General features: G+C 46.0%; 1 protein-coding gene across 1 annotated transcript; it reads right to left on the minus strand.

The window, feature by feature from the left end:
* Positions 1-26: 26 nt before the first annotated feature.
* LOC311126753 (coatomer subunit gamma-2-like) lies at positions 27-12133 on the minus strand. Its single transcript, XM_084200739.1, has 21 exons — positions 11996-12133; positions 9584-9717; positions 9424-9495; positions 8966-9121; positions 8704-8796; positions 8508-8594; positions 8129-8286; positions 7406-7539; positions 7163-7230; positions 6839-7027; positions 6253-6348; positions 5756-5999; positions 5326-5401; positions 5113-5216; positions 4710-4904; positions 4195-4376; positions 3757-3886; positions 3366-3463; positions 3058-3196; positions 791-889; positions 27-581 (listed from the first exon to the last, which is right to left on the minus strand). Exons 1-21 carry the CDS (start codon positions 12030-12032, stop codon positions 451-453), a joined length of 2622 nt encoding a protein of 873 aa, XP_084056865.1. The 5' UTR covers positions 12033-12133; the 3' UTR covers positions 27-450.
* Positions 12134-13158: the final 1025 nt, after the last annotated feature.

Below are 13158 nucleotides of genomic sequence, written 5' to 3' on the forward strand. Positions count from 1 at the left end.
ACAATAATTAAGTCCACAAAACACAGTCATTTTGTACTTCCTTGGTCAACATTTAATAGATTTGATAGATAATTATAGTGGAAATATAGTGACGCTAGCCTGGTCCCAGATCTGTTTGTGCTGCCTTGCCAACTCCTATGAATGACCATTGGAGTTGGCTATAAAGCACCAACTGATCTGGGGCCAGTCTACACAATGAGTTGTGTGTTGAAGGATGCCAGTAGTACACACATCTCACCATAACGTATTCCATCTCAACAAACAGGCTACCCTACAACACAACAAGAAGACACATTCAAATGACAAAGCAGGGGAGAAGGACATTGCGTGGAGAATATTGTGAATTGGGAAAAAGTGGACAAAATAATTAGAATATGCCATTGAATTCGGAGCTTCTTCTTTGTTGGATTGGCACGTGGCCTGTTGATGAACAGGCCTCGCTGGCGCCCTCTAGCCCACGGAGGCTAGGATGATGTCAACAACCGTCTCGTCAGAGCTGCGGACCGTCACCTGCATAGTGACACCATCGGCCAGGGCCAGGCGCGAGCGCACCAGCACGTCATGACCCCCCCGGAACACACCTGGAGGAAGGGGAGGGACATAGAAACTGTAATTCATACCAAGGACCAATGGGAGGCTTGCATCCACCACAAGCTGCCGTGTCAAGGTTGGGAACGGCTCTTAACATATTTACGGTAATAAAGGGTACAGAATGAGCCTACAATACACTTCACATAGCAAAACAATAATTCATTCAAATCAAGATAACATAAATAAATAAAATACCCACCGGCAAGGAAGAGGATGTGTGAGTTCTTGTTTTCAGGGACCTTGTCTGAACGCTCGCAGGGCTGCATGCCCAGGAAACTGATGATGTTACCAACAGCCTCTACAGAGACAACAGGGAACAGAGAGGTCTCTTGAATGACCAGAGAGTCAGGACACCCGTTTTAACGTCCATTCCGAAAGACGGCACCCTACGCAGGACAATGTCCCCAAATGTAATCAAGATTTCAAATTATTATGTTTTAGTCAAATATTATATCTGTTTAGGCTTCTTGAAGTCAATTTGAAGTCTAAAAAGATTTGGTTTATTATGTTCTGGCCTCCCGGCAATCCGCTCAAGAAAAAATTGGCCCGCGGCTGAATCTAGTTGATGATCCCTGCTCTACAGAGAGACGTTACCTACCAACGGCCTCTACAGAGAGACGTTACCTACCAACGGCCTCTACAGAGAGACGTTACCTACCAACGGCCTCTACAGAGAGACGTTACCTACCAACGGCCTCTACAGAGAGACGTTACCTACCAACGGCCTCTACAGAGAGACGTTACCTACCAACGGCCTCTAGAGAGAGACGTTACCTACCAACGGCCTCTACAGAGAGAGACGTTACCTACCAACGGCCTCTACAGAGAGACGTTACCTACCAACGGCCTCTACAGAGAGACGTTACCTACCAACGGCCTCTACAGAGAGACGTTACCTACCAACGGCCTCTACAGAGAGACGTTACCTACCAACGGCCTCTACAGAGAGACGTTACCTACCAACGGCCTCTACAGAGAGACGTTACCTACCAACGGCCTCTACAGAGAGACGTTACCTACCAACGGCCTCTACAGAGAGACGTTACCTACCAACGGCCTCTACAGAGAGACGTTACCTACCAACGGCCTCTACAGAGAGACGTTACCTACCAACGGCCTCTACAGAGAGACGTTACCTACCAACGGCCTCTACAGAGAGACGTTACCTACCAACGGCCTCTACAGAGAGACGTTACCTACCAACGGCCTCTACAGAGAGACGTTACCTACCAACGGCCTCTACAGAGACGTTACCTACCAACGGCCTCTACAGAGACGTTACCTACCAACGGCCTCTACAGAGAGACGTTACCTACCAACGGCCTCTACAGAGAGACGTTACCTACCAACGGCCTCTACAGAGACGTTACCTACCAACGGCCTCTACAGAGAGACGTTACCTACCAACGGCCTCTACAGAGACGTTACCTACCAACGGCCTCTACAGAGACGTTACCTACCAACGGCCTCTACAGAGAGACGTTACCTACCAACGGCCTCTACAGAGAGACGTTACCTACCAACGGCCTCTACAGAGAGACGTTACCTACCAACGGCCTCTACAGAGAGACGTTACCTACCAACGGCCTCTACAGAGAGACGTTACCTACCAACGGCCTCTACAGAGAGACGTTACCTACCAACGGCCTCTACAGAGACGTTACCTACCAACGGCCTCTACAGAGAGACGTTACCTACCAACGGCCTCTACAGAGAGACGTTACCTACCAACGGCCTCTACAGAGAGACGTTACCTACCAACGGCCTCTACAGAGAGACGTTACCTACCAACGGCCTCTACAGAGAGACGTTACCTACCAACGGCCTCTACAGAGAGACGTTACCTACCAACGGCCTCTACAGAGACGTTACCTACCAACGGCCTCTACAGAGAGACGTTACCTACCAACGGCCTCTACAGAGAGACGTTACCTACCAACGGCCTCTACAGAGAGACGTTACCTACCAACGGCCTCTACAGAGAGACGTTACCTACCAACGGCCTCTACAGAGACAACTGGGAGATTTTACTCAACACACTGTAGCCCCCTAGATACAACCTGCCTTCAAATGTGCTTGTGTCCAAAGACACATATTACTCACACTGCCTTAAATATGTAGTTGTGTCATAAGATAAATATTATCAACAAAGATCATTTAATGTGAAGTCAGTTCCCCAACTCCAGACCTGGGTTAAATACATAGGTCAAATACTGTCACGAGGCCAGTTCCATTGGGTTGTATTTAAAGACTTATGGTTAGAAATAGCCCATTTGATGCCTCACAAACAAGCTCAAAAAGGCTTTAGGTGAGTCACAATGGAAAGAGAAAAGTATGGAGAAAAAAATACAATTGTTAATAATTATATTTCTATGTATGGGAACCACTGCTCTAAAACATCTCACAAAATGTACACTGCTTCAATTTTGGGGTGATAAATCCAAAGATCCCGATTGAAATAATTACCATCTAGCGTTCTGACGGAGGCCAGGGCGAACGTCTCCTCCTTCTCAAAGTCGTCTCCCACCTCGTCCCAGGCTGCGGCGAAGTTGGGCTTCAACACCTTCTGGATGTGGTCTGCTACAGTCACCTCCAAGTCCTCCAGCTGACACACGGGGGGAGAGAGGAGAGGAGAGAAGGTAGAAAAAGAGAAGGAGTGAATAGAGTTTCGGCAATTGACGGTAAACGAGATGTATGAAGGGTTCTTTGAAATTATTTTTTTGATAAATGGGTTTTTAGAGATTTTAAAAATAGGTTTTCTATTGAGCTCATACCACATATTCGTCATCGTAACCGTCGTCATCGGGCTCTCCTGTGTTGGGGTCGCAGTCTTTCACCAGGTACTTCAGAGTACAGCTGAACGTACAGGACACTGGGGAGCACAGAGCACATTCAATATGACATACACATATGGTGCATTCATTACATGACTAGGCCTATGTGATGTAAATAACAGTGTCCTTAGTGTTTGAAGAAGGCCAGCAGATAACTGCATTTTTCTCTCAATGGAAAACCCACGTGTTTTGATCTTGGTTAGGTGCTACATGATCCCCATTCAGATCCTTCTGGGGGGGTTTTTCGGAGAAATCCAGGGTTTTAACCGAGTGACATGAAAATAGCTTATTTCTCTTTCTCCCACACACAGAGGTTTAATAATAAAGTAACCTGCGGTGGGGTCATCTTCAGGCAGTCTGACCAGACTGTAGCAGGAGCCAGGCTGGCTGTAGGGCAGGTTAGCAGCAGGGACATAGTGGAGAACCTCGTAGGCCTCCGACGGCTCCATCTGAACCATAACCTGAAGGACAACAACCCAGTGGACTTAGACTTAATACATTTCTAATTTCTAAACATTTTAGATATATTTTGTCCTGTGTCTTAACGTCAGTGTTGTAGAGTTTAATGTGAGCCACCAAAGACACTTTTCTGTCTACTGTACTATCAAATCGAATGGACAATAAAGCTTTATGAATTGAATACAAACTGCTCAAAGCTATCTACACTGTAAGGAGGGATTTGGGGTGATTTTGCACCAAACTAGATCTCCACACCTTGGCAAGGAGACGTGAATTTCCTCATTCACACCAGTCACCAGCGTAGCCCTACCTTCTGCAGGAGCTGGTCATTGAGCGTGTTGGTGCAGTCGAACTGGAACACCATGTGTCTGGCGAAGGTGTGCTTGACGCAGCGCACCACATACTCAGTCTCCGCCTCTGTCAGCTGCACCGCCTCCGACGTCTTGAAGAGAGGACCCAGGCCCTGGAACTCTGGAATGGCTGCCAGTTGTTCTGTTGAGAGGGGAAGGAGAGATTAGAGGAGAGGCCCAGTTCCAAATCCACCCCTATTCCTAACTACTTAAATATTAAAGCTGCCCTGAAGTTCTCACAATACCAGGATCACAACTACTGCTACTATGATCCTTGGTTTTCCATGGCTAATAACTTCAAGCACACTGAATTCTATCGTTCATTAAGAACGTGTTTCATGTCAAATATTGTGTGCTATAGCTTGGAAAATAAATGTGACTGGATGTTTTTACTCAAGAAATTCAGACCAAATGTTTTGTTTCCTTGTGATAACACCATGTCTTGCCATGATAGTTTCAAGTAAGGTGACTGTACCCTGGTAGATGTCTTGGCGCGTCGGGCCTGGTTTCTCTGGCAGCTTGCTAGTGGCGACAGCAGCGAATTCTGTCTTCTGCTCTGTGATGGGTGTGTTGGCCAGGGGAACGGACTTCATATCGAAGGGCTTCTCTGTGGGCTCCAGGGTGTACTGATGGAGCGACTTCTCCAGACCTGGGACAGACACCGACAGACCTGAGGGGAGGAGACACACGGTTCAATAATATAATAAATGTATTCATTTTGAGGTTCGATGGAAAAAAAATTCTCAGCATGTGTCGATTCGCTGAGAGTTTGAGTGACAACAATCAAAAAAACACAACCGTACTTTCTGAATTATACCAGACATGTCCACATGTTGTAGTGCTTTCAAGGTCAAACTAGGAGCGCAGTGGGTTCTCACCGTTGAATATGTAGCCAGCGTTGAGGGCTTTCTGCTTCTGCTGCAGAACATTCATGTAGAAGGTGGCTCTGTCCCTCACCTCGTCATCACTGTCCATCATACACCTAGAAACCCACAGGATACGTCAACACACTTTAGAGTAGTAACCACACACTGCATAGCAACCAGGAAATGGATCAGTATGACAGGGAGCCAATGAAAGGCTGTCTCTACCTCTGCATCAGGACTAACACACTGGGGAGAAGGTCATCATTCTGGGCTCCAAACTTAGCCAGAGCACTGACCGCAGCTAGAGGGAGGAGAAAGGAGCTAGGCTTAGTTATTACACAATGTGTAGAAACAAAAACGTGCTAACTCAAATTAGTTTAAACCCTTCATGATTAACAGTGAGTTTCTGTTGAAAAGCCAGGCGCAAATACGATTTGCCTACGTACTCTGTTTGGTATTATTTTCATATTAGTGAATTGAACCTTTCATGGTTGGTGATGTCACCAGTTAACAATGGAGCTAATCCCAACAGATTTATCAGAACTACCATTCACACAACTGTCTCTCAAACACACACGCTATTGACAACTCCAGGCCAGCAGGGGTTTCCGGTAGAAACGTCAACTTAAAACACACACACTCGCCCGTTTCTCACCGGCTCTGACGGCCTCACTCTCCAGCACCACGCGGTTGAAGATGAAGCGGATGTACTTGGATGGCGAGGGCGTGCGCGGGCCCTCCTTGCCCAGCAGGTGGAGGATCTTGGTGGCCAGCACCGTGTGCTCACAGTCCTCGATGAACTCACACAGGTGGGCCAGCCCCGTCTCCTTGCTCTCTGGGTTCTCCTCAATGATGCTGATGATGCAGTCCACGATGGCCCGCTTGTACTCAAAGCCACCCTGAGAGAGGGGAGGCATAGTTTAAATGGTTTATGTGTCAGGGACAGTCGTACAATAAATCAGTAACTGAGTGGTCAAATCAATGTAAATGTGCCAGAGTTAGCCAAAGAGCTCTTTATTGTCTGTAGTCCATAGATGGGCTTCATATGTCAGTGTAAAGGGCATAAATGTGCTAAAATAGGTTATTGTCCTACACATCAGTGAAAAAAGACAGGCTACTTTTGGTGTGTTCGAGTCAGTGTATTCAACTCACGTCATCTCGGAGCATGTTGGACAGGAAGTTCATCATGACGCTGTGCTTTCTGGGATACTTCTGACACAGGGCACTGATGGCCTGCACAACTACCACCTGAAACACACACACCCAGCAGTCAGATGATAGGACCACACCCAGATGATAGGACCACACCCAGATGATAGGACCACACCCAGCAGTCAGATGATAGGACCGCACCCAGCAGTCAGATGATAGGACCGCACCCAGCAGTCAGATGATAGGACCACACCCAGCAGTCAGATGATAGGACCATACCCAGATGATAGGACCACACCCAGCAGTCAGATGATAGGACTTCCCTTTGGTGAAGAAATACCCTCGTTTGGAAATAGATTAAAGCATTGTTTAAAATATCCAGAATGATGCTATAGACTATAGTATAACTTACTACAAAGATTGTTTTGGGGGAGGGGGGATTACATATTCAGTGTATTCTAATTGATTTCTCCAACCATTTCAATTCCTAAATTATTCAACTAGAGTATTGCAGAGGGGGAAAAAACAAGAGCATATCATTGAGGAGAAACTACATATTAAAACTGAAACACATCCTCCTCCTCACCTTGAACTCGTCAGAGATCTCAGAGACAAAGGAGGAGATCTGCTTCATGAGGCGGTCCACACTGCTCTCGCTGCCCGTCTTCAGCAGTGTGGTGATGGCCAGCGTGGCGATGCTACGGTTCGAGTCCGTGATCAGGTTCTCCAGGTCCAGGTTGCAAGCAGTCACCGCCGACGGGTGCTTCATTGCCACCTGGTGGACAAACGGGGAAATGCAGTTGTAAATACAGTACACTCAATCTAAAACATATCCTTCATCTGCATGATATAGCCTACATTACTATTGGTAATTCAGAGTAATGAAGAGCATGGAGAAGTGGAGACCAACCTTGTTGAGGGTCCTGACGGCTGCGTATCTCAGGGATGCTTTGGGAGAGCTGCAGAACAGCTGCAGGACTGGAGAGAAACACATTAACACACAGTCAAGTTGTAAAACCAGAGGTACTAGGATCATAGGATACTACAACCTCACAAATATCTATGTCTACAGGTAGCTACCCACATGTGGACACCAGAAAGCAAGGTGTAATTACCAAACTGTCTGTAATAGATAAGAGAGAGAGAGACTCACCAGAGACAGCAGGGGCCAGCTCTCTGGCTGTACAGCTGGGCATGTGAACTATGGCTGAGGCTGCCTCGTACACCACCATCTCATGCTTGTTCCTCAGACAGCTCTCAATGAAGTCAAACAGGGGACTGTCGTGTCTGCAAACAGAAAAATAGCATACCATTTTTATTACAATGCCACACACAGGAAGAGAAAAATATACCAGTATGTTTATAAAGTAAAATGTGACACTGTATTCTGTGTCCTCCACTGCCATGTGTATGTGAACATGTAATGCATGATGTCACTGTACAGATCCCTTCCCCCCCTTGTGTTCAATAAAAACAATACATACCAATGAAAGGGAACATTAGACACCAACCCACTGTTTTACCCCTACCCATAGAAATAGAATAAATAGAAAACCCATTCAAGTAAACGGTCCATGACAGTGCTTATCTGCCCTCCCTCAGTCTATGTGACAGTGGTTCTATGGTGCTACCTACCCTCCCTCAGTCTATAGCAGGGTTTCCCAAACTCGGTCCTGGGGCCCCCCATGGGTGCATGTTTTGGTTTTTGCCCTAGCACTACACAGCTGATTCAAATAACCAACTCATCATCAAGCTTTGATTATTTGTAATCAGCTGTGTAGTGCTAGGGCAAAAACCAAAACATGCACCGGTGGGGCCCAGGACAGAGTTATGAAAACCCTGGTCTATGTGACAGTACTTCCATGGTGCTACCTACCCTGCCTCGGTCTCCTCCAACAGCTTGCTGGCGATACGGATGAGCATGCAGTAGGCGAAGGGGGACTTGAGGCCAGACTTGGTGAACTTGTTGAGCATCTTGGATACGGCCAGTCGGTCATTCTTCCTCAGGTGGTACAGCAGACCCAGGGCGTGGTACTGAGGGGGGGGGGTCACAGTGGAAGTGATTCTCTTTCAACTTATCCGGGTCATGTTCATTAGGGAACAACATATCAAAACCTTTTTCAGTGTATTTCGTATTGAAAGAGTAAAGATAGAACCTCCCCGTTTGACTGTTTTCTTCTGCTTGGTGCCTAATGAACATGTTATCAACAGTGTGTGAGCGGTGTGTGTACGCAGTGTTTGTGTGGGTAACCCACCTGGACCATGATGTTGTCACTGGACGCTGCCTCCTGTGCCTCATTCACCCAGCGCTTCACCACGTCGTAGCTCATCTTAACCATGTGCTAAAGACACACAGGAACAACAAACTACATTACCCACAAAGCAATGGGAGTACTTACAGACGACACAGTCACCTTGAGACATCCAGGCGCTGTGTGGCTAATTTCTTACCAGAGAGGAGACCAGGGCAGAGCTGGACACACTGGGCACTTTGTCAACGATGGCCTGTTTCATGTATCTCTCAATGGCCTGCAGCATGGTGGTCTGTGGGACGGAGTTACAAAGTGGGGCTTCAGTTTATTGACCAAAAAGCATAGGTTCAGTCCAATGACAATAACAATGTAAGCTGGATGTAAAAAATGTAATAGAAAATGCTGTTCAGCTATCAGAATGGAGACAGAAAGAAAACAGAGAGACAGACAGAGAAACTGACATCAGTGATCCTGCAGAGAGCTCTGATGGCGGGTCCTCTGTACACATCCTCCTTGCCAGTCATGTCCTTGGTCAGGCTGCTGGTGACAATGATGACATCCTCAGAGATGTTGGCCATTTCCTTGATGGTCAGGTAGCACATCCTTCTCAGGGTTTGCTGAAGGAATACAAAGAGACATTTTCAAAAAGCAGATAACACTATACAAAAACACTATGCGACACATTTCTCTACAATATGTCAATTACAACACTACTCATTGAATACTAATTTAACGGCACTAGCTGGACCTGTCTGAAGTTAGTTTGTGTGAGTTTGTCATCATGTATGGTATATGTTGTGGTATGTTCTGTCGATAATGTTGTTTAATTGTTTTCTTGTATGATCAGCAATAATTCCCCTTCTGGGATGAGTAAATTGTATTGAAATCAATTAAACCCAAAACAAAAATGTAGCCTCACATCATTGGACTGGAAGAGCCTGGTCATTGCGAAGAAGGCCTCAGTCGCCTCCGTAGTTCCAAAGTGCTCCCCCTGGACAGAACATAAAAAAGTGTTTTGTTAATATCAAAGGGTATACATGCAAAACAACTGGTTTGCAAGTAATGGATTTGTTTCTCACCTGGTTGAGCAGGTAAATTATCTTGGTGAGGATGTGAAGACATCTTCTGGGGTTGATCGGCGTCTCGTTGAAGATACGAGCCTCCTGCAACACTGCACTCTTTTCAAGATGCTGGAAAGGGTTAGAGCCACTTCCTAATTTTGCAGCGAAGAGAAAAAACAGCCACATTAAGACATAATTGGATTGTCAAACTACACTGCTCAAAAAAAATAAAGGGAACACTAAAGTAACACATCCTAGATCTGAATGAATGAAATAATCTTAAATACTTTTTTCTTTACATAGTTGAATGTGCTGACAACAAAATCACACAAAAATTATCAATGGAAATCAAATGTATCAACCCATGGAGGTCTGGATTTGGAGTCACCCTCAAAATTAAAGTGGAAAACCACACTACAGGCTGATCCAACTTTGATGTAATGTCCTTAAAACAAGTCAAAATGAGGCTCAGTAGTGTGTGTGGCCTCCACGTGCCTGTATGACCTCCCTACAACGCCTGGGCATGCTCCTGATGAGGTGGCGGATGGTCTCCTGAGGGATCTCCTCCCAGACCTGGACTAAAGCATCCGCCAACTCCTGGACACTCTGTGGTGCAACGTGGCGTTGGTGGATGGAGCGAGACATGATGTCCCAGATGTGCTCAATTGGATTCAGGTCTGGGGAACGGGCAGGCCAGTCCATAGCATCAATGCCTTCCTCTTGCAGGAACTGCTGACACACTCCAGCCACATGAGGTCTAGCATTGTCTTGCATTAGGAGGAACCCAGGGCCAACCGCACCAGCATATGGTCTCACAAGGGGTCTGAGGATCTCATCTTGGTACCTAATGGCAGTCAGGCTACCTCTGGCGAGCACATGGAGGGCTGTGCGGCCCCCCAAAGAAATGCCACCCCACACCATGACTGACCCACCGCCAAACTGGTCATGCTGGAGGATGTTGCAGGCAGCAGAACGTTCTCCACGGCGTCTCCAGACTCTGTCACGTCTGTCACATGTGCTCAGTGTGAACCTGCTTTCATCTGTGAAGAGCACAGGGCGCCAGTGGCGAATTTGCCAATCTTGGTGTTCTCTGGCAAATGCCAAACGTCCTGCACGGTGTTGGGCTGTAAGCACAACCCCCACCTGTGGACGTCGGGCCCTCATACCACCCTCATGGAGTCTGTTTCTGACCGTTTGAGCAGACACATGCACATTTGTGGCCTGCTGGAGGTCATTTTGCAGGGCTCTGGCAGTGCTCCTCCTGCTCCTCCTTGCACAAAGGCGGAGGTAGCAGTCCTGCTGCTGGGTTGTTGCCCTCCTACGGCCTCCTCCACGTCTCCTGATGTACTGGCCTGTCTCCTGGTAGCGCCTCCATGCTCTGGACACTACGCTGACAGACACAGCAAACCTTCTTGCCACAGCTCGCATTGATGTGCCATCCTGGATGAGCTGCACTACCTGAGCCACTTGTGTGGGTTGTAGACTGTCTCATGCTACCACTAGAGTGAAAGCACCGCCAGCATTCAAAAGTGACCAAAACATCAGCCAGGAAGCATAGGAACTGAGAAGTGGTCTGTGGTCACCACCTGCAAAACCTGTCCTTTATTGGGGGTGTCTTGCTAATTGCCTATAATTTCCACCTGTTGTCTATTCCATTTGCACAACACCATGTGAAATTTATTGTCAATCAGTGTTGCTTCCTAAGTGGACAGTTTGATTTCACAGAAGTGTGATTGACTTGGAGTTACATTGTGTTGTTTAAGTGTTCCCTTTATTTATTTTAGCAGTGTATAAAGATAGTTTATAAAAACTAACTAGGTAGCTTCGCTTGTTATGCGTCATTACTATAGTGTTGAATGTGATTCTCGTAACTTCCTAACGTAGGTAGCTGAAACCTCATCTTGCTATGGTCATCAAGCTTGAGTGAGCAAGACAACATTGACAGTTTTTAAATTAACTAAATTAGCTATCTAACCAACTACAGGGATACGGTACATTGGATAGACACATGTAGCTAACTAGGTTTTGAATATATTATCAACAATTCCACGGCACAGCCAAAGAAGAATAAGTGTATGTTTGACTTGGCGCAGTTAGTTAACTTAGTCTTCACTTCATAACCAATTAACGTTAGTTTAGCTCGTTTGCAAGCTAATTTGACAGATTGAGACGCTTTAAGCTAGATAGCAGGCAATTGGCATATCTGCTCAACAAATAGACACATGTAGCTAGTGTGATCAACAGATAGACACGTCCATTTGATTTTTTTTTTTATCCACCAAACGAAGACACATTTAGGGTAGTGTAGTTACCTAGATGTTGGCTAGCCAGCTGGCTAGTATTCTGTCAGCGGTAGCTAGTTGGCACAAAAAAATACGCTACCTATTTCAAAGTAGCTATATTAACTTCTTTACATTTAATATATCTTACCAGACTCTTCGTCCTTCTTGTCAAATTTCTTTATCATTGTTACGGAATGTTTGTGGATCAGTGTGGTTGGTGTACAGCCTCACAACAGACGACTAGTCACTTCCACGTCGCCAAATGCAACCTTCCTGTCTGTGTGCCCATGTCGACGGATATGACGTCAAATGTCATGATTTGCAGTGGGCAGTAGGGGGAGCAGTGAGCTACGCATAGATGATGGTTTGCCCCATCCTGCGACCTACAGTATGTATAAGATGCTCAACATGCGCTGCTCACGGCTACTGTAATTGTACGAGCCTAAACCACACGAAAATGTTCAGGAACCCAGACTTCATCAAATACATTGGAAATACAGACATTGTCATCACAGATAGAACAATGAGATAACTATTTCACCGGACTTATATATGTGAAGCATCCGCTTGGTGTTTCCGCTCACTACCACTGAGAGGAAGCCCACTGGCCGGCAGTGGGAGAAGATGGAACGAGATTGATTTTGGCCGACATTCTGCACATTTTTTCATCGATGAAACATTTGATCAATACGGTTTTCTGTTCCCAAAACTAAAATCTTTAAAGAACAGAGTGGACTACGTTTTGTAGACTTTACCCTTTGCAAAAGTTTGAAAAAATCGTGTTGTTTAGGAGCGCAAAAGCGAATTGAGTTAATGCACACGCGCACTTCACAAAAGAGGCGTTCCCTATCGGAAATATGCAGATGTCTGCTAGAACGCGCCAATAGGGTCTCGCTAACTCGTGCTTGGCTCTGCCCACCTCCTTGCTTGTTCTGCTCACTATGACTAATTTGTTTCTATTTTAAATGACAGGCTGTGGTGTATCTGTGTTTAGTTCCAAAAAATATTTGTTGTCATCCTTCAAGAAACATGGTATAGAGTGATGACAATGTACTGAGCAAATGTCAAATTGGCTTTTTACCAAATTACCATACGACAGACCCTACAAACCTAATTGACAAACAAACAAAACAAAACAAAGGCAGTCTTCTCATGCTTTTGACTCAAAGCATGAGGGTCTGTTATATAAATTGATGGACAGTGCCATTGGGTGAAAAACATATGACATTAAAAAATCAATGTACACAAACAAGTGTGCGGTTAAAATTGGCAAAAACACACATTTCTTTCCACAGGGCCGTGGGGTGAGAC

The sequence above is a fragment of the Coregonus lavaretus genome (genome assembly GCF_964263955.1).
Source record: "Coregonus lavaretus genome assembly, contig: HAP1_SCAFFOLD_1009, whole genome shotgun sequence".
Taxonomy (NCBI): Eukaryota; Metazoa; Chordata; class Actinopteri; order Salmoniformes; family Salmonidae; genus Coregonus; species Coregonus lavaretus.

Coding starts and splice junctions, on each gene's coding strand:
- LOC311126753 (XM_084200739.1), bottom strand. CDS start 12,032: ATGATAAAGAAATTTGACAAGAAGGACGAAGAGTCTG. Junction 9,496..9,583: donor TAATTTACCTGCTCAACCAG/GTGAGAAACAAA, acceptor TGTTCTGTCCAG/GGGGAGCACTTTGGAACTAC. Junction 4,905..5,112: donor CGCTGGCTACATATTCAACG/GTGAGAACCCAC, acceptor TCCTCCCCTCAG/GTCTGTCGGTGTCTGTCCCA.